We start from the raw sequence: 24015 nt of genomic DNA on the forward strand, positions 1-24015 counted from the left end.
GAAAGAATCCATCATCAGGCAACTATTAATAGTAAATCTATTTGCTTTCTTTTGTGACAGTTTTTCAAGAAAGGCCACAAGGTGTCTGAAAACTGGCGCTGCCTGAACATTCGTCTGGTTTGTTGGTGCCTACCACAATGGCAACTGGCCTTACCAATGTAGGAGGCTCTTTTGGAGGTCCATCTAATTCTCTGGTTTCTAGACCTAAGTTCCAGAGTACTTCTGTAGAAGATGATGATGATGTTGTGTTTGTTGAACCTGTACAGCCTCCACAGATTTCTACACCATTAGTTACAGAACATAGAAATGTCGTATTTAATTCATCCAGTAACGAGGAACGACATGGGAATGACCCCAAAGTAGTGGCTCCATCAAAAGACCTGAGCAATCAAAAGGGAAGTATAACTGAGACTATTATTATTGATGACGAAGAAGATATTGAAACAAATCAAGGACAAGAAAGAAATGATTCCAGTTTCAGTGAACGAAGACTTCCAGAGTGTAAAAACAGAGCCAGTGAGATGGAATTCTCAGCGCCCAGTTTTTCAAGAAGTAAGGTAAATGCAGGAGTAGGTAATAGTGGTATAACCACAGAACCAGACTCTGAAATTCAAATTGCTAATGTTACTACATTAGAAAGAGGTATGAGCTCGGTGAGTGTTGGCCGGTTAGAAAATACTGAAGGGCGAGACATGAACTTAATGATTACACATGTAACATCACTACAGAATACCAACATGGGAGATGTATCTAACGGACTGCAGTCAAGTAATTTTGGTGTTAATATACAAACATACACCCCATCTTTAACTTCACAGACCAAGACTGGTGTAGGACCTTTCAATCCTGGTAGAATGAACGTAGCTGGAGATGTCTTTCAGAATGGGGAATCTGCAACTCATCATAACCCTGGTAAGTTATATCTTCTCTGTTAGCCCTGTTTGAGTTTTGCAGAAGGCTGATTGTATCAGTTATGTTGCAGATTCTTTTCAAATGAATAGTGGATACAACTTTCCAAATCAGAGTGGAGTTTTTTAATCAGGATTACTTAATGTTGCAGATAATATTAAATGTAATTTCCATATTTCTTCAATTCTGAGGTGGAAACAATTGTAAAACACACATATTTCAGTATCATCAATAGAAAAAAGATTTATTTACATATACTGTATATTAAAAAAAACTCCCATGATTCTAAGACATATCCTATTTTCAGAGATATTTAGGGGGTGCATCTTAGAATCGAAGAAATTGGGCAATTCATTTTCTAAACACATAGTAACTTCTGTAACAACTAAAAATATTAATTTGCAGCCAATACACATTTTTATTTCTCCTGTAGGATTAGATCTGGTTGACCATTGAGGTGAGGAGGTACTAATGTTTAGATCTCTTTTTTACATGGAGAAATGCTAAGAAATGATGGGGTAATAATGGTTGTATTATCCTGCATAGGATTACATTTTGCTTGTTAAAATCCTTTCCAGAAAGTCTTGGAAGTTATCATACAGACTATTTTCTAATGAAATCATAGAAAAATGTCTCTTTTGAGAATAACAGTTGGAAAATGACCACATTGCATTTTATTTTATGTGAAGGGCATAAAATAGAATTATTTGATGGATTGAATAGAAGCAGTTGAATGTTGCACAACATAAGATTGTGTTTAATAGATTGTACTTCCTATTGTGACAATTGCTATTATTTATTAATGATATTTATATGCTGCTCTAAAGAAAAAACATCTCAGTGGCTTATAACAAAAAAAAATCACCCAAACTGCTACATTCAGGAGCATCACAGTAATAAATGCAATATGTGACATTTAACCCATCTTCAAAAGCCAGATTTCCCATGGCTCTTTTTAAAATACATGTTTTTAAAGAGAGGCTTTGGGACAACTTGTCTAATAGGGTCATGGTTTCATTTTGAGATAGCAAATATAGAATTATTTTAATTTTATATGTCCTTTCAGAGATATTTTGTCAGAAAAACAGACACTTTAAAGTCAGAATTGAACTTAAAACACAGGTCTTTGTCCAAATTACTTAGAGGCAGAATGCAAAGATAAGCGTTTAATTAACATTAGTCACTTTGCCAAAGAAGATCTTTGCACCTGTATATGAAGTGTATTAGCCATACAATGCCAGTATTTCTATTCAGCAACATCTGCTTTGTGGAACAGAGAAGCTCTGACTTGTTTTTGCAGGATCTGCTCATGATTTATCCAGCAGCCTTTGGGCTGGTTGCATTTGCCTCACTGTACAGCCTCAGTAGGGTTTGTATTGGAAATTGCTCACAGATTGTGGTCACTATGTGAGAAAGCTTGTTCTCCATTCCCAAAGTATTGCATAACGGCAGATATAAGCTTGTCTATACTTCATCATTGTGATATCTTTGTCCTTTGGTGTTGAGGTCTTTTATTTTCTACTAAGACATCCACTGTCATAATTCAAATAAATATTCTAAAGTTTCTTCACTTCATAACATATAGCGAAACTTAATTGTGTTCTGACATCACACTGATAGGCATTTCCTGATCCATAGGATTGTCTGGCATTTACAGATGACTTCCTCCTCCCCTAAAATATGTGGGACAGACCTGAATGAAAGCTGCTCCTTTTCAAAAAATGTGCGAGTTAATATTTATTTAGTATTAATAGCTGAACATAACAGACTTTTGTGATTGGTATTTGCTGTTAATATAACGGTAATTAATTCCTAATGATAAAATCCAGAATTTAGGCCCCTTTTACACTGCCATATAAAATCCAGATTATCTGCTTTGAACTGGATTATATGGCAGTGCAGTTCAAAGCAGATAATGTGGATTATCTGCTTTGATAATCTAATATAAAGCAGTGTGAAGTAGGGGCTTAAATTACCATTATGCCTGCTCTGCTTGCATGAATGCAAATCTAGAACGAAACTACAGGCAATCTGTAAAATGCTTTTGACTTCAACTGATTTGTGAAATAGAAATACATACATTTACAGTATAGATAGAAGTAAACATCTATATACTTTTTAATTTCCATCAAGTCCAAAAACACTATTATTAGCCTTGATCAGATCTTGCCAACTTGACTGAATATATAAGTAATATGGGTCCCTTTTACATTGCCCTGTATTCCAGGATATGATTCCAGATTATCTGCTTTAAACTGGATTATATGAGTCACCACGGCCAGATAATCTGGGATAGGAAGATGATCTGTGATCAAATCCTGGAATATGGGGGCAGTGTGGAAGGGGACACAGTCTTTCTCCTTTTCTACTGCTTTCCATTTTGCCAGCCAATCCTGTCAGTTCCAGTGAATCGTCATCTCATGTTATGTACAACAGCCTCATGTTTGCCATTCTAGCTTCAAGAAAAAGTTCAGGCTTGATTTTCTTTATTTATTTGTCGGCATAGCAGTCCATAATATTAGTAGAACTTCTCCAGCAAAAGATTTCAAATGAGTTGAATTTCTTTTGTCTTCATTATCCAGGTTTCACAACCATACTTAAAAAATACTATAACATAGATGATATTTGATATTTAATTATATATCTTTACATTTGATAATCTTATCTAGTTCCTTTGTATCTGCTGTCCCATGTCCTTGGGTCCTTCCACACAGCCATATAACCAAGAATATCAAGGCAGAAAAGCACACAATATCTGCTTTGAACTGGGTAATCTGAGTCCACACTGCCATATATTCCAGTTCAAAGTAGATAATGTGGGATTTCATTCAGCTGTGTGGAAGGGGTCCTAGTCTTCTGATTTCTTGACTGCACTCTCCATTTTGATTTATGTTTGAACCAAGGTATAGAAAGTCCTATTTTAATATCTTAACGATTCATCTGTATCTTATAATTTTAAAATGCAGCTGTGTCCACTGTACCAAATTGTTTTACTACTCCTATAAATCAGGCTTTTCAAATGCTTTTGGGCTTCAACAGCTGTAATCATAGTCATTACGGAAAGTTGTAAAGTATGATGTATTTCAGCAGCATTTTGAAAGCCACATGATCTCCATGCACTGCCATAAATTGTTACATATGACAGTATGTACAAGTATATAGCTTATAATACAGATATTCATTACTTTGTGGTGCTTTTAAACTAATATATATTTTTTAAAAAACCACTAGGAGACTAAAATTTAGGTATTCTGCACTGTGCAGCTTAATTCCAATGTGACATAGTTTGTTAAAATGGGAAATGTACTAATAAACCTAACTTCAGTCTTTTGAATAATATGTATTACAGTAATTTCCAAACAAAGTTTTGATATTAAATAAGCAATATATTTATTAATTTTATTTGTTCAGAGCATTTATACCCCACATTAAAGCTAAAAAGAGCCCTGGAGTGTCTTACAAATTATTAATTTGACACAATTCCAGGGAATTTCACAGATTGGTATTTTTTGCCTTTGTAATTAGGAGTTGTGGGTAGGTAACACAGGGTTTTTACCTGCTGTTGTTTGGTGCTTGTTAATGGGAGGCCCAAGTATCAGACTTGCATAACCGCTGGAAAATATTCTTTACAGTAGCAGTTATTGCACACACGCCTCAGTAAATCATGTGTGCTTCTTCATTCTTCCTTCTTGTACATAGCTTCTCCTTTTTCTGTTTCATTTCAAAAGCAATTTGCTATAAGAACCAACTTGGCAAACTGGAATGGATTGTGATTTGATGAAGAAGCTGTAACCTTACTTAATCACTTAGATAATTGCTTCTCTAACCGAATACTAAACTACCATGGTTCTTGTTATTGCAGAATCCCTTGCGCTGATTGACATTGCTTGGACAGTGTTATTGACAAATGTTCACAGAATTTTAGAATGTGAAGATCCACTCCGGAAAGATAAGCATGAAGATTGAGAGTCTGTTCAGCTTCAGTTCTTGGTCTTAGACCATGCATGAGCAATTGTTGTTCACTAGGGAAATCTATTAGCCCCCCTGTCAGGAGAACCTGGAGTTCCACGGAATCCATAAACAATAATTTTTGCCCCTAAATGTCCTCTAGGCATGAAGTATTTCCATCATGCTTTTAGATCCTGCACATAATTGGGAATTCCACGGTGGAAGAATTAAATTTGAGTTCATATAGCACTAGAATTGCACCCAGGTGGACTCCATTCAACCATTCAACTATTTATGTGATTTTTAGAGATAATGGGTTGCAGCAAAGCCTATTAAGATATAGGCAGAGCTTATTTATACAGAGGGTGAATAATAATGCAACCAAGAAGTGCCAATTTGTTTTGTTTACTTGATTTTTTTTTGTCGCAATGCAAATATTATGCAGTTTCATAGTGGTGGGTATTTGTGCCAATTAACAATTAACAATGCCAATTAAGTCAATTTCAGTTCCAGGTGGTAACATAACAAAAGGAAAAGGGTGAACATTACTCAAAACATTGTACCTTAAATGAATGACCCAAGTTCTCCATCCATTTTCTGTATGTCATGTGTTCTACTTCCTGGTTTTTGTGACTAACACAAACAGATTATCCACCCCTTTCATTGCATCTTTTGGGACTTCCGAGAGTAGTGGTTCTCAACCTGCAGTCTCCAGATGTTTTTGGCCTATGACTCTCGGAAATCCTAGCCAGATTACCAGCTTTTAGGATTTCTGGGAGTTGAAGGCCAAAAACATCTGTGGACCCCAGGTTGAGAACCACTGTCTTAGAGCTATTATGTAAGGGTTTTAGTAGTAGACCCTCTCCGCTTGTATATATGACCAGTATGTTTCCCACTGCGTTGTATTTTATTTGTTGCATCATCATCATCATCATCATCATAATCGAAAAAACTGTTTTTTGAGTTTATTTGGTTTCTCATATGGTTATGGTGTTTCTTTGGCTTGGATATCTCAATGACATCTTTTTGTATTGCATTTTGGCTTGGTTTGAACCCCAGTTTATGACTGAACTGCTTTGGATTTAGGGAATGGGTTTTGTTTTGACCTTGGTTGTTCCAGTTACCTGTGTTGGCTCAGAATGACCTTGTCATCTTTTTTAAAATGTGAGGTTAGGGTCTTTCAAAAATGGTACTTGCACTGCCTGTTTAGGGGAATTTCATAACACGGGTGCCTGTTCTCATTGTCAAGAATTCAACCCAGAAATGTGCTAGAACTGCTTTTTGAGACTCAAAGCTTATTTATGGGAGAATATTTTGAAGGCCTCAGACACAGTGGTAGAAAGTAGGCCATTCCACATAACATCTGGCGAGGCTGCATTGTGCTGTTTGTTGATACCACCTTGATCTTTCTTGATCCCGACTACCTCTAGTTCTCCCATTCATGTGGCGATAAAAAGAAATCTCTTCAAGAATGCACACCTCACTCTAAAAAGGCTGAGGATACCACTGATTGTTCTGCTTCGGAGTCGTCCACACTCAGTTCAGGATAACCTTAAGACTGGGTAAATAATTGATGTGGAGGCTTCCGTATTCAAAGCTGCAAGTGGAGAAAATGCACCATAAGGAAAAGAAGAGTGCAAAGGACGCTGGAGGAACCCTACATAGGATTCAGCCTTCTCCATTCCGAAAGCCTTAGTATGTCTACGGCTTCTGTTGGTGGAATTGGCTCAAGTACGAGAACCTTCCGTACCAGTCTCAGTTGAATCCAGATATTTGTGTCTCCACATTAAACTTGCAGCTCATGAACCGTTGTCAGAAGATTTTCCACGGGTCATTAACATGCCAGATGGTGAGATTATTGAGTGATTTGGAAGTCATTACTTTCAGATCATACAAGGTGGCTTCTTCCTTCTACCCCACCAGTGAGGGATCTCCTTTCATCATCATCTCATCTGCCTTCTCATCATGGTTGGATATCCTATTGAAATTATCTCCATCAAAATCCTATAGTCTGTTCTAGTCTGGCAAGCGTCAGAGGATTTTTTTCTGAATGTTCAGAGGATTAGAGGGATGATGGGTTCCAAAATGAGGCATCTGTGAGTGTTCAGGGGGAAATGCAGGCAGAAGAGGCTGATGTTTGGAATTCTTCAGATCGTTCCCAGGTAACAAGGGAAATTGAAAGTATCAGTTCCCTTGAGAAAAGGTCTTGGGAAGATGAGAAGTTTTCAAGCGAGTGTAGATTAGACTTGAGAACACAGGGTGTGAAAAGCAGGCAAACAAGATATTCCCAGTGAATTTGAGATAAGACCTTGAAGTCCAGATGACATGATGGTGTCATGATGTCATGGGTGCCTGGATGACTTAAATTAAGTGGTTTGGCTTCAAGCATCTCAGAGGAGACAACGTTGCTAATAGGGATCGGTCTTCTGTTCATATTTCCAAGTTCCTGGTTCCTGTATTGTCAAGATTCCGTTTCATGTCTATTCTTATGTACCTTTGGAGAATTTACCTTAGAGAGGTTCCTGTGTTCATCATCATGAAAATACCTTGGATTAATTCTGTGCTGTTGGTTTACCCTGGCACTTTTGGATTAGTGCTACTTAACTCTGGCTTATTTTGTGTATTGCATTTTTATATCCTGTCTCTTTTGGATTTGCCCTTTCCCCCTTTTTATATAGTTTATTCAGTAAACATTTTATTACTATATCATTGGGCACTGGTGTGGTGCTGGGTGAAAGGATGTCTCAGTGCTAGGGTGCAACTTAGTTCTTGGTTGAGGTCTCGACCACATGACTTTGAGTGCCATTTTTATGGACATGATTTCCAGATTAAAGGGTAATGAGGGAGCAGTTGACATTTAGAGTTGGACCCTTTGTCTTCTTTTGGGTTCCACCCATGTGCTCTTCTCCAACAGTTCTGGGTGAGCATGAGCATGCTCTGTCTCCAACCAATTATATAAGTACCTTCACATAACAGATGTTCTTGAAATGAAACAGCAAGAAACTGTACCTTCTGATCTGGTTTACAGGTGGATTCAAATGAAGGTACCAACACTGATGTTGATTCCTCTGCTGCCATAGAAATGGCAATGGAAATGGTGAGGAAGTCCAGAGATTTCTGTCATTGGTACATTCCCATTCTAAGAATATAGACAGACTTTTTTGCATTATTGAAGTGGGATCATATTGGCTTTTCACCATTCTAAGACCAATTTGATCATTATGGATGCTTCCTCCTAGTCCAAGTCCCTCGAGAGGAGACATATATACCTACAGAAAGAGAAACGTGATGCCATGACATGTAAGGTCTGTTTGACTACTACCTTCTCATTGACGATTAACAGCTGCAATGCTTACACTGGAGCTTACCAGCAGCTCATTTAGCCAAAAAAAAAAAAAAAAAAAAAGAAAGAAAGAAGGAAGAGGTCCTAATTCTTTTCCAAGTTTCCGAAGGAGGATAGACAACTGCATTCTTTCAGGCTGAGGCCCACAGCTTGGCAGCCCAGCAGATAAGGCACACTGGCAACTGCAGTGGCAAGATGTTGGTCGGAACCATTGCATTTCAAAAGCATACATGACTGCATTTCTTCAGACTTTCTCATCAGGCCAGATCAACTGTTGCAGGCCTTCCATTTGACAAGAGTGGCGATGGACCACCCACCTCAATGACTGTTTTTCTAATTCAAAACTCACAGATATAACCTTTGCTGTTCCAAATTTTGGTAATTTGGGGGGGGGGGGGGGGCAGACCTAGGCCAAGGGGAATAAAGAACTATTTGCTGATTTTGATATGGCTGCTGTGCCTTCTAAGTTGCAGAATTTTATTTAGTTTTAAAGTGCTTTCTTTGGGTCTAAAGCGACCTGCACTCCCAGATGGCATTTGGGATATCATATTTAAAGATCAACCAATTGAATGTATTTTTAGCCTGAGACCGCACTCTGCCCACACTTTTTCTAGTCAGGTTTAGGCAGAAATCAGGCTAAGGAAATCTTCTTGAATTGGTTATTATGATTATTTGAAGTAGAGGCAGTATCATAACTGGAAAGATGCAAAAGCATTGCTTGGTTTGGAACAGCATCCTTACAGAGGTAAATAAAATTATCATCTCAGACCACTCATGTGGAAAAAGGTGAATTGCCTTTCCTAGAAGTCTTCAGAAGTCGTCATTCACACTATTTAAATAGATTGTTGAACACCACTGCACTATTTAATATCAAGAACTAACTATTCTTCAACGTAGATCACTGGCTGTATTTGGAAAGGGACATTTCCTGTTTAGTGTTTGATATTTTGGCAGTGTGCTTTGCCAAATTACATCCTGGAGCTGCCAAAGTTATGTGGTCCTGTGGTGGGATGGTCTGCTTGTAAAGCAATGGCTTTCAACCTGTGGGTCCCCAGGTGTTTTGGCCTATAACTCCCAGGAATCTCAGCCAGTTTACCACCTGTTAGGATTTCTGGGAGTTGAAGGCCAAAACATCTGGGGACCTACAGGTTGAGAACCACTGTTTGGGTAATTTGACATCTGGAATTCTAACACTTCTGCAGAATGCAAAAACATTTTTGTTATTGCTGTGAAGCATATAGAATGGAAGAAACTTTAGTGCTTTGCAAGAAGTCATAAAGTGAACTAGTAGATGGGGATAAAAGCCTCGTGACTTGAAGGTTTGGTTGCTGACCTGAAGGCTGCCAGGTTCGAATCCCACCCGGGGAGAGCGTGGATGATCTCCCTCTATCAGCTCCAGCTCCATGTGGGGACATGAGAGAAGCCTCCCACAAGGATGGTAAAACATCAAAACATCTGGGCGTCCCCTGGACAACGTCCTTGCAGACAGCCAATTCTCTCACTCCAGAAGCAACTCCGGTTGCTCCTGACACGAAAAAAAAGTGACTTAACAGCTTCAGTTCTTTAGACCTAGTTTGAATATTACATCTAGGACTTTATGGATACAACTATTCATTAAAGCAGAATCTTTTTTACCCCATATCTCACATACTTTTTACAAACCCATTTATTCAAAATAGTGTAATTGAATGATAAAGATATCTCTGAAGTGAATGGCAGGAGTAGAATTTGCTTAATTTTTGACATGTGAAAGACAGAGTGAAGTGTTCTGCAAAAGAAGCTGGTTTTGAGATCCTAATGAACCATTTCAAGAATCTCTGAAATTTATCTCTCTGCTCTAATATCTAATATCTAATCTAATCTAATCTAAATCCATAATAAAAGTGAAAACCTGTATGTGTGTTTGTGGCACGGGTGTCCGCTCACACAGAAAACCTCTGGCCTCCACAAACAGGCTCCAGTTCTCAGGGCTGAGAAGCCAGTGCAACTCCTGTGCGCTGACATTGCGGTTACAGCGAGCACCATGAACATGTAGCCCAACCCCTGCCAATGTTGTGCCCAAACACTACAACCCACCACCCAAGGAATGCTTTCATTTGGGGACCATTTCATCCTACATTTTGCTTTTTCTTCCACCACAGGCAGGCATCCCAGGGTTCTCCATTGGTGTGGAATTTGCATGGCCCCGCCCACTGCCCTTACCTTTCAAATCTGACTGCATAACTAACAACAGAACTGAGCTGCAACTAAACTTACTGGAGGAGTTTGGGGATTGACTACACATGGTGGAAGTTGTAGTTCACCCCACATCAAGTCACAGCACTGTGACTCCTGCTGGGAAATTTAAGAGGAGTTGTAGTTCACCTACACCCCAAACACACTATGAACCCAAACAATGATGGGTCTGGACCAAACCTGCCATTATGTGAATACTGGGGGGTTTGGAGGGGAATTAGCCTGGACATTTGGGAGTAGCAGTATAGTTCACCTGCAATGAATGACCACTTTGAACCCCACTGATGATGTACCAGGACCAAACTTGATACACAGAGTCCCCATAACCAGTAGAACATATTGGACAAGTTTGGGGAAAAGGGAGTTATAGTTCACCTGCATCCAGAGAAACACTGACCCCCACCGACAATGGACCAGGATCAAACTTCGCAAAGAGAAGCCTCATGACCAACTGAACATACTGCAGGTGTTTGTGGGAAGGGACCTTTATTTTGGGAGTTGAGCACTGACCCCAGCCAATGATGGATCTGGACCAAACTTGTCACACAGACTCAACATTGCCTGCTGTGGATACTGACAGATGTTTCGGGACAATTGCCTTGGGACTCTAGGAGTTGTAGTCGTTCACCCCATCCAGAGAGCACTGCAGCCAGGTGATGACCAGCCAACGACAGATCTGGACCATGCATGCTACACAGACCCAAAATGGCCACCTTTTCATACTGGCAGGATTTGGGGAGGATTGAGCCACAATTCTGGGAATTGTAGTCCACCCACTCCAAACAGAATACATAACATTGAAAGACAAATAATACCATTCTCAAATGACCCGGGCACTGCCGGGTCCCCAAGCTAGTAGTGAATATTTCTCATTACCAATGTTCCTAAAGTAAATTACAAAAGTTAGCACATTGATTCATTAGGGATCTCATCCCAGATACATCTTTTTAGCTGCCGTGGTTTTTTCAGAATAAACTATTGAAGGTCATGTTCTTAGCCTAAAATGTTACACATGGTGTTTTTGGAGTATTTGACTTGTGTTTTTTGTGAAATGTTTGCCAGAAGTCTGCAGATGCTATTTTGATTCCATAAATTAGTACTATCAGTCCATATCACTCACCTTCTACATTGAATATCTACATATTCAAATTGTAGCTTCAGTAAATAGCAGATCAAACTGGTTTAGGTCTGTACAGATAATTGCCTCTGACAGAACCATCCAGTATTAATGTTATCAACTTTACCTTATAGTGACCCTAGGAATAAGAGACTTCCAAGAGCCTGGGTCATCAATTGCTAAGTTAATTTAAAGACAATAGTTAAACTGCAAGATTGTTGCCCATGTATTATGCAGTTTAATATGGTTTTTCTTTTGTGCTCTCTTTAGTAAAGGGTTGTTGTTATTTGCTGTCAACTTTGACTTTTGACAACCCTGTGAATGAGAGACTTCCAGGAACTCCACAGTCATCAAATACCCTACTCAGGTCTTCCAAACTCATGGCTGTGGTTTCTTTGAATGACTCAATTAATCTGCAGTGGGTTTCCAAATGCCTTCTACCTTCCTGAGCATTATTTTTTTCCAGTGAGCCACATCATCTCATGTTATGTCCAAAGTATGACAGCCTCAGTGCTACTGCAAGTACTATAGTATAATTTCATCTTCATATCTTGTTGATGCTACTATGCATGTGTGCATATTTGCCTTTAGGTTGTCTGTCAACCTATGGTGACCCTGTGAATTTCATAGCGGTTTTTTAGACCTGTAGCATAAAATATAATAGGTTTATGTCTATTTTTAAAATAAACAGGTGGTAAGAACAGAATTAAATGCACTTGGTAATACAATTCTATTTTTTTTGTACAGCATGATTTTTGTAGTTTTAAGTGCTAACAGAAATCCTGCTATTGTTGTATTGATTAATTAATTAATATCCTGCCTCTCTGCCACTATGGGATACAGAATAGCTTGCAGCATTCATAAGGACAAAATGCAGCCAAAGACAAATAACGTTATCAGCTCTTTCCTTTTCATTCTGCAAAATGCTTGGTGTCTCAGCACCTGGATATATGTCTTATTTAATCATAAATATGACACTCTTGATTTAATGTTTAACACAGGATACTGCTGTCTTCAAACTTGCCAACGTTCTGACAATGTTAACAAATCAGATCATATGATGTTTCCAACAATTGGTTGTACTTTAAATTAAAATTAATATTCTTTAAAAGAACCCCAAAGTGCCCTGTAAACAGTTCACGGGACTTGAGGGGAATATTACCATACTGGGCAAATCTTTTTCTGAACTACAAGTCAATTTAGTTTTTTTGGGAGGAAAGGGCTCTCCGGCGTCTAAAACATGCCTCTATCAGCTAGAGTGCAGAAAATGTAAACTGGGTTTTATATCTCAAAATAGCCTGGGGGAGTTGTCCCAAGTGGTATCTGCTCTCTCCATGCTGCAAGCTTCATTTTCAACATAATTTTGTGGCTCCCTTAGGATAATGGTAAATTTTCTGTAATTCTGTTGCAATGGGGGTTAGGCTCACTGGAATCATAGCTCCTCTGCCGGGGTGAGGAGCTAATCAAGAGAGTCCATCCCAGGAGATAGTGGGATATGTGATCCTGTTGAATCCTGCTTGATTTCTGGAATGCAGAAATGGATGGGCAATGGACAATATTTGGTTACATTGAATTAGAGCACATTGGAAAGGACCACTCTGTAGTGGTAGTGGCAGTGAAAAAAGTCTTCCCTGCCATTGGTGTTGCTTCATAATCACTCAGTAGAGCTCTCTTGAGATATCAAGAAACTGCTTTGATTTTCCCCACAGACTGTGAAGAATTTGTATGGCACTTTGCAAGAACCACTTAGATTTGCTCTTAGATGTTATAGCTGATTTTGTTGGTCCCACTGAATCATTGTTGTCCTGTTTTATTGGATTAGTATTTTTGGCGAGGAGAGAGCTACAATAACTGTGTTGGACCTCTAGCATTCTTGTCTCATAAAATCCACTGGGGAACACGCTTGGTGGGTAGCAGTATGTGGAAAGCTTTATTACAGCAAGGTAGGGCTCCAATTTGATTACATAGAATCATAGAATAGTAGAGTTGGAAGAGACCTCATGGGCCATCCAGTCCAACCCCCTGCCAAGAAGCAGGAAATCACATTCAAAGCACCCCTGACAGATGGCCATTCAGCCTCTGCTTAAAAGCCTCCAAAGAAGGAGCCTCCACCACAGTCCGGGGGAGAGAGTTCCACTGTCGAACAGCCCATACAGTGAGGAAGTTCTTTCTGATGTTCAGGTGGAATCTCCTTTCCTGTAGTTTGAAGCCATTGTTCCGTGTCCTAGTCTGCAGGGCAGCAGAAAACAAGCTTGCTCCCTCCTCCCCATGACTTCCCCTCACATATTTGTACATGGCTATCATATCTCCTCTCAGCCTTCTCTTTTGCAGGCTAAACATGCCCAGCTCTTTCAGCCGCTCCTCATAGGGCTTGTTCTCCAGACCGTTAATCATTTTAGTCGCCCTCCTCTGGACACTTTCCAGCTTGTCAACATCTCCCTTCAGCTGCGGTGCCCAGAATTGGACACAGTATTCCAGGTGTGGTCTGACCAAGGCAGAATAGAGGGGTAGCATGACTTCCCTGGATCTAGATGCTATACCCCTATTTATGCAGGCCAAAATCCCGTTGGCTTTCTTAGCAGCCGCATCACATTGCTGGCTCATGTTTAACTTGTGCACGAGGACTCCAAGGTCTTTTCCGCACATACTGCTGTCAAGCCAGACATCCCCCATTCTGTATCTTTGCATTCCATTTTTTCTGCTGAAGTGAAGTAGCATTTGTCCCTGTTGAACTTCATTTTGTTAGTTTCAGCCCATCTCTCTAGTCTGTCAAGATCGTTTTGAATTCTGCTCCTGTCTTCTGGAGTGTTAGCTATCCCTCCCTTCAGTTACGTTACTGAAGAAGTCCTTTCTGAACTCCACTTCTGTATAATTACTAATCAGTCTTACATGAGAGTTAGTGAGGTATAGTGGTTTGAGGGTTTCACGACTACTATGGAGACCAGTGTTTGAATCACCAAGCAGTCATCGAAACCCAGTGGATGAACCTAGTGCAAGTCACATTCTCAATCTCAGAGGAAGGCAAAGGCAACCACCCTCTAAACTAGGCCTGTACAACCTATGGCCCTCCAGGTATTTGGGACTCTACTCCCAGAAGACCTAGCCAGCTTGTCCACTGATCAGGAATTCTGGGAGCTGAAGTCCAAAATATCTGAAGTACCACCAGTTGTGCAGGCCTGTTCTAGACTAGTCCAAACAAGAAACAAGAAAATCCCTTGATAAGAGTCACCATAAGGTTTCTGACTTACTGAATTCTAATAGGTCATGTTAGATGTATTAAATAAGAATATGAAGATCTAGTTACTCTTCTGAGAAGATCATTGACAAACTGGAAGAACAAACTAATAAATGTAGTGTTAAACCTTTTCCTGTATTGCAAAATGTGTTGCTTCTCAATCAGTAACAAATAGAAACAGTTTAGACCAGTGTTTCTCAAACTCTGCTCCTCCCAGATGTTTTGGACTTCAACTCCTACAATTCCTAATAGCTGGTAAGCTGGCTGGGATATTTGGGAGCTGAAGTCTAGAACACTTGGGAGGAGCAAAGTATGAGAAACAATGGTTAGACAAAATGTGATGTTACCTTTGCTCATAGATTTGCCTCCGTTGTTACACTGATTCAGATTTTTTTCAACATGAACTAGAGCTGATAAGTAGTATAGAGAGTGAGTGAAGCTGAAGGTATTAATTATACATCAGCAAAAGAAAATTTCATTTTCTTATAAAATAAACCAGATACAGCTCTCTTAACATATGTGCCCTAAAAATGTGTAGTAATTTCTTTTGTTAAACATGAAACTGATATAACATTCTTTTTACGTCATCATAAATGCTTCAATAAAATAATGACCTCATAAAGTGTTTAATGTATTTGAATATAACATTTAAACTAAGTGTATTAAATCAGCAAACATTACTTAGAAGTGTCAGAAAATTTTCCAGTTATGCTTTTTCCAGTAAACCTACATCACTGGTTTTATCTTAGAACAGGCATCTGTAAACTTCAGCCCTCTGGGTGTTTTGGACTTCAACTCCCAGAAATTTCAGCCATTTTACCGGCTGTTAGGAATTGTGGGAGTCAAAGTGCAGAACACCTGGAGGGCTGAAGTTAGAATTTGGTGATTTCCAGTGTGATTTTGTAAGCAACATGACATTTTGTGTTGGATCTTCAACAGAGATCAGGCACTATTTTGGAGCCCACAAAAAGTAGTCAGGGGATATATCCTACCCTTGACACTTAAGTTGTTGTACTTCTTAGTAGACCATTTCACATAAGTATTGTGCAATATCATTGCAGGTATGGCAGCTGTTCTGACCAGAGAATATAGTGTTGCTATTTCCGTGACTAACATATTGTGACATAGAATATATTGTTCTCTATAGGAATATTATACCTGACTATCAGTTTGCTTGCTAGTGTGTTCCTAAACAATTGTTTACTTAATTTCATTCATTTTATCTCTCTAAGATTCCTGGATATCTCAGTCAGCTTCATTTCCAAGGAATCAGAAACAACCAGGTGTGGATTCTCTATCACCAGTGGCATCCCTTCCCAAACAAGTCTTCCAGTCTCCTGCACAACAGCAACCTTCTAAGCAAGTTAAAGTCACATGTGCTAACTGCAAAAAACCTTTACAGAAGGGCCAGACAGCATATCAACGGAAAGGATCCGTACATCTCTTTTGTTCCACTACTTGCCTTTCATCATTCTCACATAAGCCAGCTCCAAAGAAACTCTGTGTTATGTGCAAAAAGTAAGTGCTCTCTTTTAAAATTTGATCTATGGCAGTAAGATTACTGAAATTATTTACATGAATAGTATTGATAACTGTATTGACATCCATAACTGTATTGTGAACTTGTAGGCCAGCATGTATTGCTCCTTGGCATTGATTTGGGTAAGATGTAATGGCAAAAGCAGCGGTAGGCTTTGGTGAATAGCATTCTGACTTGCAAGGGACAAATGCAAGATACTTCACTTCGGCAGAAAAAATGGAATGCAAAGATACAGAATGGGGGATGCCTGGCTCGACAGCAGTATGTCTGTAAAAGATCTTGGAGTCCTCGTGGACAACAAGTTAAACATGAGCCTACAATGTGATGCAGCAGCTAAAAAGCCGACGGGATTTTGGCCTGCATCAATAGGAGTATAGTGTCTAGATCTAGGGAAGTCAGTGGTACTCCTCTATTCTGCCTTGGTCAGACCACACCTGGAATACTGTGTCCAGTTCTGGGCACCGCAGTTGAAGGGAGATGTTGACAAGCTGGAAAGTGTCCAGAGGAGGGCAACTAAAATAATCAAGGGTCTGGAGAACAAGCCCAATGCGGAGCTGGGCATGTTTAGCCTGCAGAAGAGAAGGCTGGGAAGAGACATAATAGCCATGTATAAATATGTGAGGGGAAATCATAGGGAGGAGGGAGCAAGCTTGTTTTCTGCTTCCCTGGGGACTAGGACACAGAACAATGGCTTTAAACTACAGGAAAGGAGATTCCACCTGAACATCAGGAAAAACTTAAGTGTGAGAGCTGTTCGACAGGAACTCTCTCCCCTGGACAGTGGTGGAGGCTCCTTCTTTGGAGACTTTTAAACAGAGGCTGGATGGCCATCTGTCAGGGGTCCTTTGAATGCGATTTCCTGCTTCTTGGCAGGGGGTTGGACTGGATGGCCCATGAGGTCTCTTCCAACTCTATGATTCTATGATTCCTCCAAGTCAAACTCAAAACCACAGTTTAGCTTCAAAACAGAATTGAAATTCATTGTTTAAACTGTGGCTTTCAGTTTCATTTTGGACACAGACTGATTTGATCTAAGCCCAGGGGTGGGGGCACACAAACCTGAAACCTGTTTGCAACAAGCACACCATAATTTAGCTTAATAAGATCATGTTTGTAGACACAGGGCACATTATAAAACAGGAAAAGAAATTCCATCTAAATTGCTGAGAGTAAGAGCTCTTTAACAGTAGAATATGCTGCCGCTGTGTGGTGGTCACCTTTTCTGGAAGTTTTTAAGCAGAGACTTGATGACCATCTGTAAGGAGTGCTTTGCTTGTGTTTTCCTGCATGACTGAGGATTAGACTGGATGGCCCTTGTGGCCTCTTCCAACTCAGTGATTCGAAATTACGTTTTTTCTCTCTCTTGTGAGTATTATTCCTTTCTATGTGTAATATAATCCAGATCAAAGCTTGCAAATGTATAAAAAAGGACAGACTCCCTGTTCTTTTTTATTATTTATGCTTGTGTTTTGCTCAGAATTCACTCTTGTGGCATTTTGATTAAGACTAGTTTAAGCAAAAGTTAGGGTTCCAGTTTTATGAATGCATGAGCTAGAAGACTCTTGTTGTTTGAAAGAAAGAAAAGTTAGTCTGACACGTTTAGAAACCATGAAAGCAATTTTTTAATCATTGGTATAAATGTTTTGAGTAAGCACTGGTAGAGGTGAATTCTGTGCATGTTGCCAGGTTTTGTTATGATATGACAGCTGTATGTCTCTAAATCAGTTGTTTCGTTAATATAAGTGCTGTCATACCAGTTTTTACTGACTTTTATTATTTTAATCATCTATCAAAACAATAATAACATATTTGTTCTGGGATAAGTTGGACAGTTAGTTTGCAAAAATGTTGTGTGTGTTTCAGGTTTCATAGCTTAGGGAGTGAGGAAGATTTTATATTCAGTGAGATAATCTATTGTATGTCTGCTGTTACCTGTATGCTATATACAGAACTGTGATCCTATTTAAATGCAAGTCGACCATGGGATTATATGACCCCTCTGCTTTCTTGTTTCCTTTAAATTCTGAGTTTTAATTACTCCAGGGAGAGGGAAAGCAACAGAAAGCTGAGTGTGACAATCATTCCACTTGGGATCTGTAACCTTAAAGTAGTTTGGCAGCAAAACAGGAGAAAGTCCTCTCATGCACGTCTGTCAAGAAGATCTTTACAACTGGTAGTATCTAAAAAAGTTTCTCCTGCTAATCTTAAGAACCAGACTGCCTCATAAAAAGAGAGGATGTCAACATTCCTATCCTGTTGTGGGCTTTAAAGCTTTAATGTAGATAAAAATCAGTGGGCAATGCATGAAGGTCTTTCTAAGCTGAAGCGCATTATAACCCCCATATCCACAGGGGATGCGTTCCTGAACTTATAGCAGAAACAGAAAATTGTTGAGGTGAGTGATTTTTGCCAGAAGTTATCACTAGATAGCTGCCCTAAAATTCCTAGGAGATGTTCTCTAGAAATTTCCTAGATCCTCCTATGTCAGAGAAATACTGTAGAATTTCCCAAAGGACCTAGAAGATTCCTAGAGAGGACATATTGTTAGATGCAGTAGAAACTACAGGTACTTATCCTACATGTAAAAGGATCATAGAATAAAATGAACCTGATTCTGATGCACATGTTATTTAACCGGCTCACACACTGTATACCAATTAAATCTTTTGTACATATTACAAGACTAGCCTTTCATAGAGCAAATAATCTACAATAGAAGAAGGCAATCATTTCCAGTTGAAAAAAAATTGACCGCATTATTTATTTATTTATTTATTACAACATTTATATCCCGCCCTTCTCACCCAACAGGGGACTCAGGGCAGCTTACAATAAAACACACATATAAAACCTGTACAATACACTATAAATCAGTTAAAAATTAACTTACATTAAACATTCATAAAATGCATTATAAAATACAGATAGGCGTGTTCAGTTTAAAAGACTGGGTACATAATAGTAATTAATGCTGCTGATTCTTATTTGAAGGCCTGGCCCCACAACCAAGTTTTAACCTTCCTATGGAAGGATAGGAGGGAGGGAGTCTGCCTGACTTCAATGGGGAGGGCGTTCCATAGGCGGGGAGCCACTACTGAAAAGTCCCTGTCTCTCATCCCTGCCAGCCGCACCTGTGAGGCTGACGGGACCGTGAGCAGGGCCTCATCTGATGATCTTAAGCTTCGAGGTGGGTCGTAGCGGGAGACACGTTCGGACAGATAAGCTGGGCATTACAGATGGGATTTTCCATAAAGGAAACTATAACTGGTTTTGCAATATAAGTAAGCCTGTTGATTACTGCATTTCTTTGAGTTTTGTCATTCATAGAGTCGTCATATATAAAAGATGAGGACACATAACTACAAAGGCAATTTTGCCAAGTCCAGAAGCAAAATTGTGTACTTTTGAACCTCACAGAGCAGTGATGGTGAACCTTTTAGAGATGGCAAGTGGGGGTGGGGAACTGGGGGTGGGCAAGCGAGCAAGCAAGGGGGGCAGACAAATGAGTGGGTGGGGGCCAGGCAAATGAGCAGGTAAGTGGGGAAGGGCATGGTGTGTGTGCCAGTACAGAGAGCTCTGCATGCCCCTTGTGGCGCACGTGTCATAGGTTCACCACAGGTTCATCACCACTGTCACAGGGACTGCATAGATTGTTCAAAATTGCGGGTGGTTAAGTTGGTGCAATTCGTCTATTGGTTTGGGAGAATTAGTGTTTTATGATAAACAGTGTAGAGGACATCCTATTTAAAATGTAAATTGTGTTTTGTGAAGACTTCCAGGAGAAACAGTTAACCACCCCCTTGTTTTTTTGGGCTGAAAGAAGTGACCCAAAGTGTTTGGAGGAATTAAGGACTACCACATCTAGACTAAGACATAGATAACTGCTGACAAAGCAGAGTGATTTAAGAAAATGTATTCTAGTCTACACTGCTGCATAAAAACCAGAACAATAGAGAATTCTTGTAAGCTACTAATATTTGTAAGCAATAAATATGATCTTTTAAAAACCCAGTCCCCAAGTCAGACCTTTTAGTGAACAACAGCTTCATCATCTTGTGTGGATTTAATCTCATTGTATTCATTCTGATCCAGTCCATTGTCAAGCCTAATGTAAAATGGTAATCATAATCTTCCTTGGTGTTAAATGAAAAGGATTACAGGTTTAGTATTCATTATCTGGAAAACTGTCACAACTTTTTTTGCAGGCTCCCAATATCCAAATGGGTAACTGAAATAGGACACATAGAATCATAAAGCTGGAAGAAACCACAAGGTGCATCCAGTCCAAACCCCTGCATGTAGGAAAATACAATCACCTTCATTATCTGATTTTCAGTGTACACAAATTATGCTTCATGTATGAAATCATAAAAATATGGTACAAAAACTTATCTTCAGACTATGTAATCTATGAAATGCAAATTGAATTTTGTATTTAGACTCCTAATCTCCAAGACATTATATATATCAAATATTCAAAAATCCAGTTGTGCCCAGAAACTGACTGATAGCTACCTGTGTTCTCCCAGTAGTCAACCCCAGATAACAGTCTGGCTGTTATTCTTTGAACCAGCTGAAGGTTCTGAACGCTTGAAAGATTGCCCTACATAGATTATGTTGCAGTAGTCCAAACCAAATGGAATTTGACCCAAGTTACTGGGTCAAGGGAATGCTTCTTTAATAAAGTCTAAACATTCTGTGTTATACTGCCGAGATCTACAAGCTGAAGTAGACAAGCAGGCACATCAACTTGTTGCCCAAATTAAGTTTATGATTCACCATTTAGACTTTTGGTTATACACTACTCTTTTAACTTGATTTCCGTGATGTGAATATGGAGGTACAGGAGTATTTTAGTGTTGTAATCTCCATGAATATGAAGTTAGTTACTAAAATACTGCAATGCTATTTCTGTTTTTAGAGACATAACAACAATGAAAGGTACAATTGTTGCTCAGGTTGATTCAAGTGAGTCCTTCCAGGAGTTTTGCAGTACATCTTGCTTGTCCTTCTATGAAGAAAAACAGAATCCTTCAAAGGGAATCTTGAATAAATCAAGATGCACTATCTGTGGTAAACTAACAGAGGTTTGTTTGCTTTCCCCCTTGATATACTAAAATAGTAGTATGCATAATAAGAGAACTTAGCTTGTGATCTATAATTGTTTTTTAATGACCATACCAATTTTTGTTCTGATAGCCACAGAATTTGAAATATTTGAATTGTTTCTTCAAGCTCTTTACATGAGTGTTTGTGCTACAACCACCAATGAGCTGAATTTATTTAGACTGAGCACTATTTGATTTGATTTTGTTGCTAAGAGATAAGCTAGCCTCTTCCCATGACTTTCATATTGCTCATAGTCTTGCTTAAATTATACTTCATTATAAAATTAATTGTGAAATTGTACTTCATTGTAAAATTATACTTCTCAACTTGTCACATACAGTAGAGTCTCACTTATTCAAGCTAAACGGGCCGGCAGAAGCTTGGATAAGCGAATATCTTGGATAATTAGGAGGGATTAAGGAAAAGCCTATTAAACATCAAATTAGGTTATGATTTTACAAATTAAGCACCAAAACATCATGTTATACAACAAATTTGACAGAAAAAGTAGTTCAATACACAGTAATGTTATGTTGTAATTACTGTATTTATGAATTTAGCACCAAAATATCACGATATATTGAAAACATTGACTACAAAAATGGCTTGGATAATCCAGAGGCTTGGATTAGTGAGAGACTACTGTAATTGGTTTTGTAGACATTACTTTTAAAAAGTCGTATGTGTTATAAAATGAGAAAGCTTCTCCCAATTTTTGGAACAAACCTTGTAGTTTCATTATGCATGTAGCTATTGAAGACAATAGTAATGATAAAACAACTTATATTTGGTATTTGACTTTTTTAATAGAAAAAATTATTTGTTCACTCTTTTAGATACGTCATGAAGTTAGCTTTAAAAACATGACACATAAGCTATGCAGTGACCACTGCTTCAATCGCTATCGTATGGCAAATGGTTTAATTATGAATTGCTGTGAGCATTGTGGGGAATACCTTCCCAGTAAAGGTGCAGCAAACAACATCCTTATGGTTGATGGTGAGCCGAAAAGATTCTGTTGCCAAAACTGCGTTTGTGAATACAAACAGGTAACTCTTCTGCCATTTTATATAATTTAATAACATATTACATTTCTTAACCAGTTCTATAGACAAAAGTGTGGTTATAATATTGATTATTAAGTGAGTGTAAAACTGAGATCTACAGTTAGTCCATCTTCATTGAGAACATACCACCATAACCTACTTATTTTTATTGGTTCGGAGGCATGTCTATAACACACATAATTTTATTGACCAGAGTAGTATATTTCATCCATTCTTCTCAACATAAAGGGTTTTGACTGCTTTCTTAGAGGCTTCTAATTCTTTTGAAACTATGAGAAAAACAAAGAAAATTTTGCCCACAAAGTTAGCCTCTGTATATGAAGATCTCACTGAACATCTTGAAAATGTTATTTGCTTCTCTGGGCATGTTGCGTAGTGTGACATACCCCTCTCCCCCCAGCAAAAAAAGAGAAAGAAAATATATTTTAAAATATAAAGTTAAAACTGCCACAACTTTTTATTGCAGGTTCTTAGAGGGACGATATACCAACCAATATTTGCAATGCCAATGTTTATAGTTTATTTTTTTATCCTACCCTTCCTCGAAGAGCTAATGGTGGCTTATTTTATATTTATTTCCACAATAATCCTGAGATAATTTAAGCTGATTGAAAATGACTGGACCAATGTACCTGCCATAGAGTATTTTTCCTGATTTATCTTTCCTAATGCAGTACTCCCAGCCTTTAAATTGTGTCTTTACAAAGGTATTCCTCTGACCTTCTGGAGAGACTTTTCAGAAGGAGGACTGCAAGGTAGGGGATGGTGTGATAATTTCTTCTTGATCACCATCCTCGTGTGGACTCTGCTTTGGCTATAGTAATTTGGGTCTGGGCCAGTGTATTATTTCACCAAGGCATTTCTAGATTATACCAATTTGTATAGAAGAATTTATTGTTCCTTTCTTTGAAGAAGTAGTTTCAATAGTTTATTTTAACTAGAGACCTTAATATTAAATGAAAAATACTATATCTGTTTTAACCAGCCTTACTCTGACTATTGAAATGCTATTGATTTATTTTTATAATATGGAAATGGCACTTCTAGAAACATAACAAGAGCCTTGTTGTTTTATTACACAGCAATACAAAAGGGGCAGAATAGGTTATTCAAGATACTAAAAATGATAGGCATACACTGAAGCCACGGAGAAACTTGGAGAAGCCTTGAATAAGATTTCATGAAGGAACCCAAAAGATACAAGAATAACATGGGATTTCCCCACACAAGCAGTAATGCATTGCTGAAATTACAAGTGAACATGGAATTGTGGTCAAATGTCAAGTCTGTATCTCATCAATTTATTGTGACATGTATACTTCTTCATTTGTATAGATAATTTGTTCTGTTTTGGCATATCGTTCATTCTTTATGTTTTCAGGTGGTGTGTTGTTTGTAGAGAGCATTTTAAAAGTCATATTTCAATTCTTAGTGGTAGTGGGAGCATTTAAACAATCTGATGACCTGGATATTTGCATACCTGCAGAACATAGTAGTACTGGATGAATCCCT

At 38.7% G+C, this 24015-nt stretch overlaps 1 protein-coding gene across 2 annotated transcripts in view; it reads left to right on the forward strand.

The window, feature by feature from the left end:
* Positions 1-24015, forward strand: part of zmym2 (zinc finger MYM-type containing 2) — a 105148-nt gene that overhangs the window by 32304 nt on the left and 48829 nt on the right. Inside the window, exons 4-8 of one of the 2 annotated variants that reach the window (XM_008107983.3) lie at positions 61-557; positions 819-912; positions 16020-16305; positions 21249-21414; positions 22273-22485. In XM_008107983.3, coding sequence (XP_008106190.1) covers positions 138-557; positions 819-912; positions 16020-16305; positions 21249-21414; positions 22273-22485 — 1179 coding nt within the window. In that variant the 5' untranslated portion in view covers positions 61-137. Of the gene's footprint in view, positions 1-60; positions 913-16019; positions 16306-21248; positions 21415-22272; positions 22486-24015 lie in introns of both variants that reach the window. The other variant, XM_008107977.3, reaches the window with a different exon arrangement.

This window comes from Anolis carolinensis, chromosome 3, assembly GCF_035594765.1.
Source record: "Anolis carolinensis isolate JA03-04 chromosome 3, rAnoCar3.1.pri, whole genome shotgun sequence".
Taxonomy (NCBI): domain Eukaryota; kingdom Metazoa; phylum Chordata; class Lepidosauria; order Squamata; family Dactyloidae; genus Anolis; species Anolis carolinensis.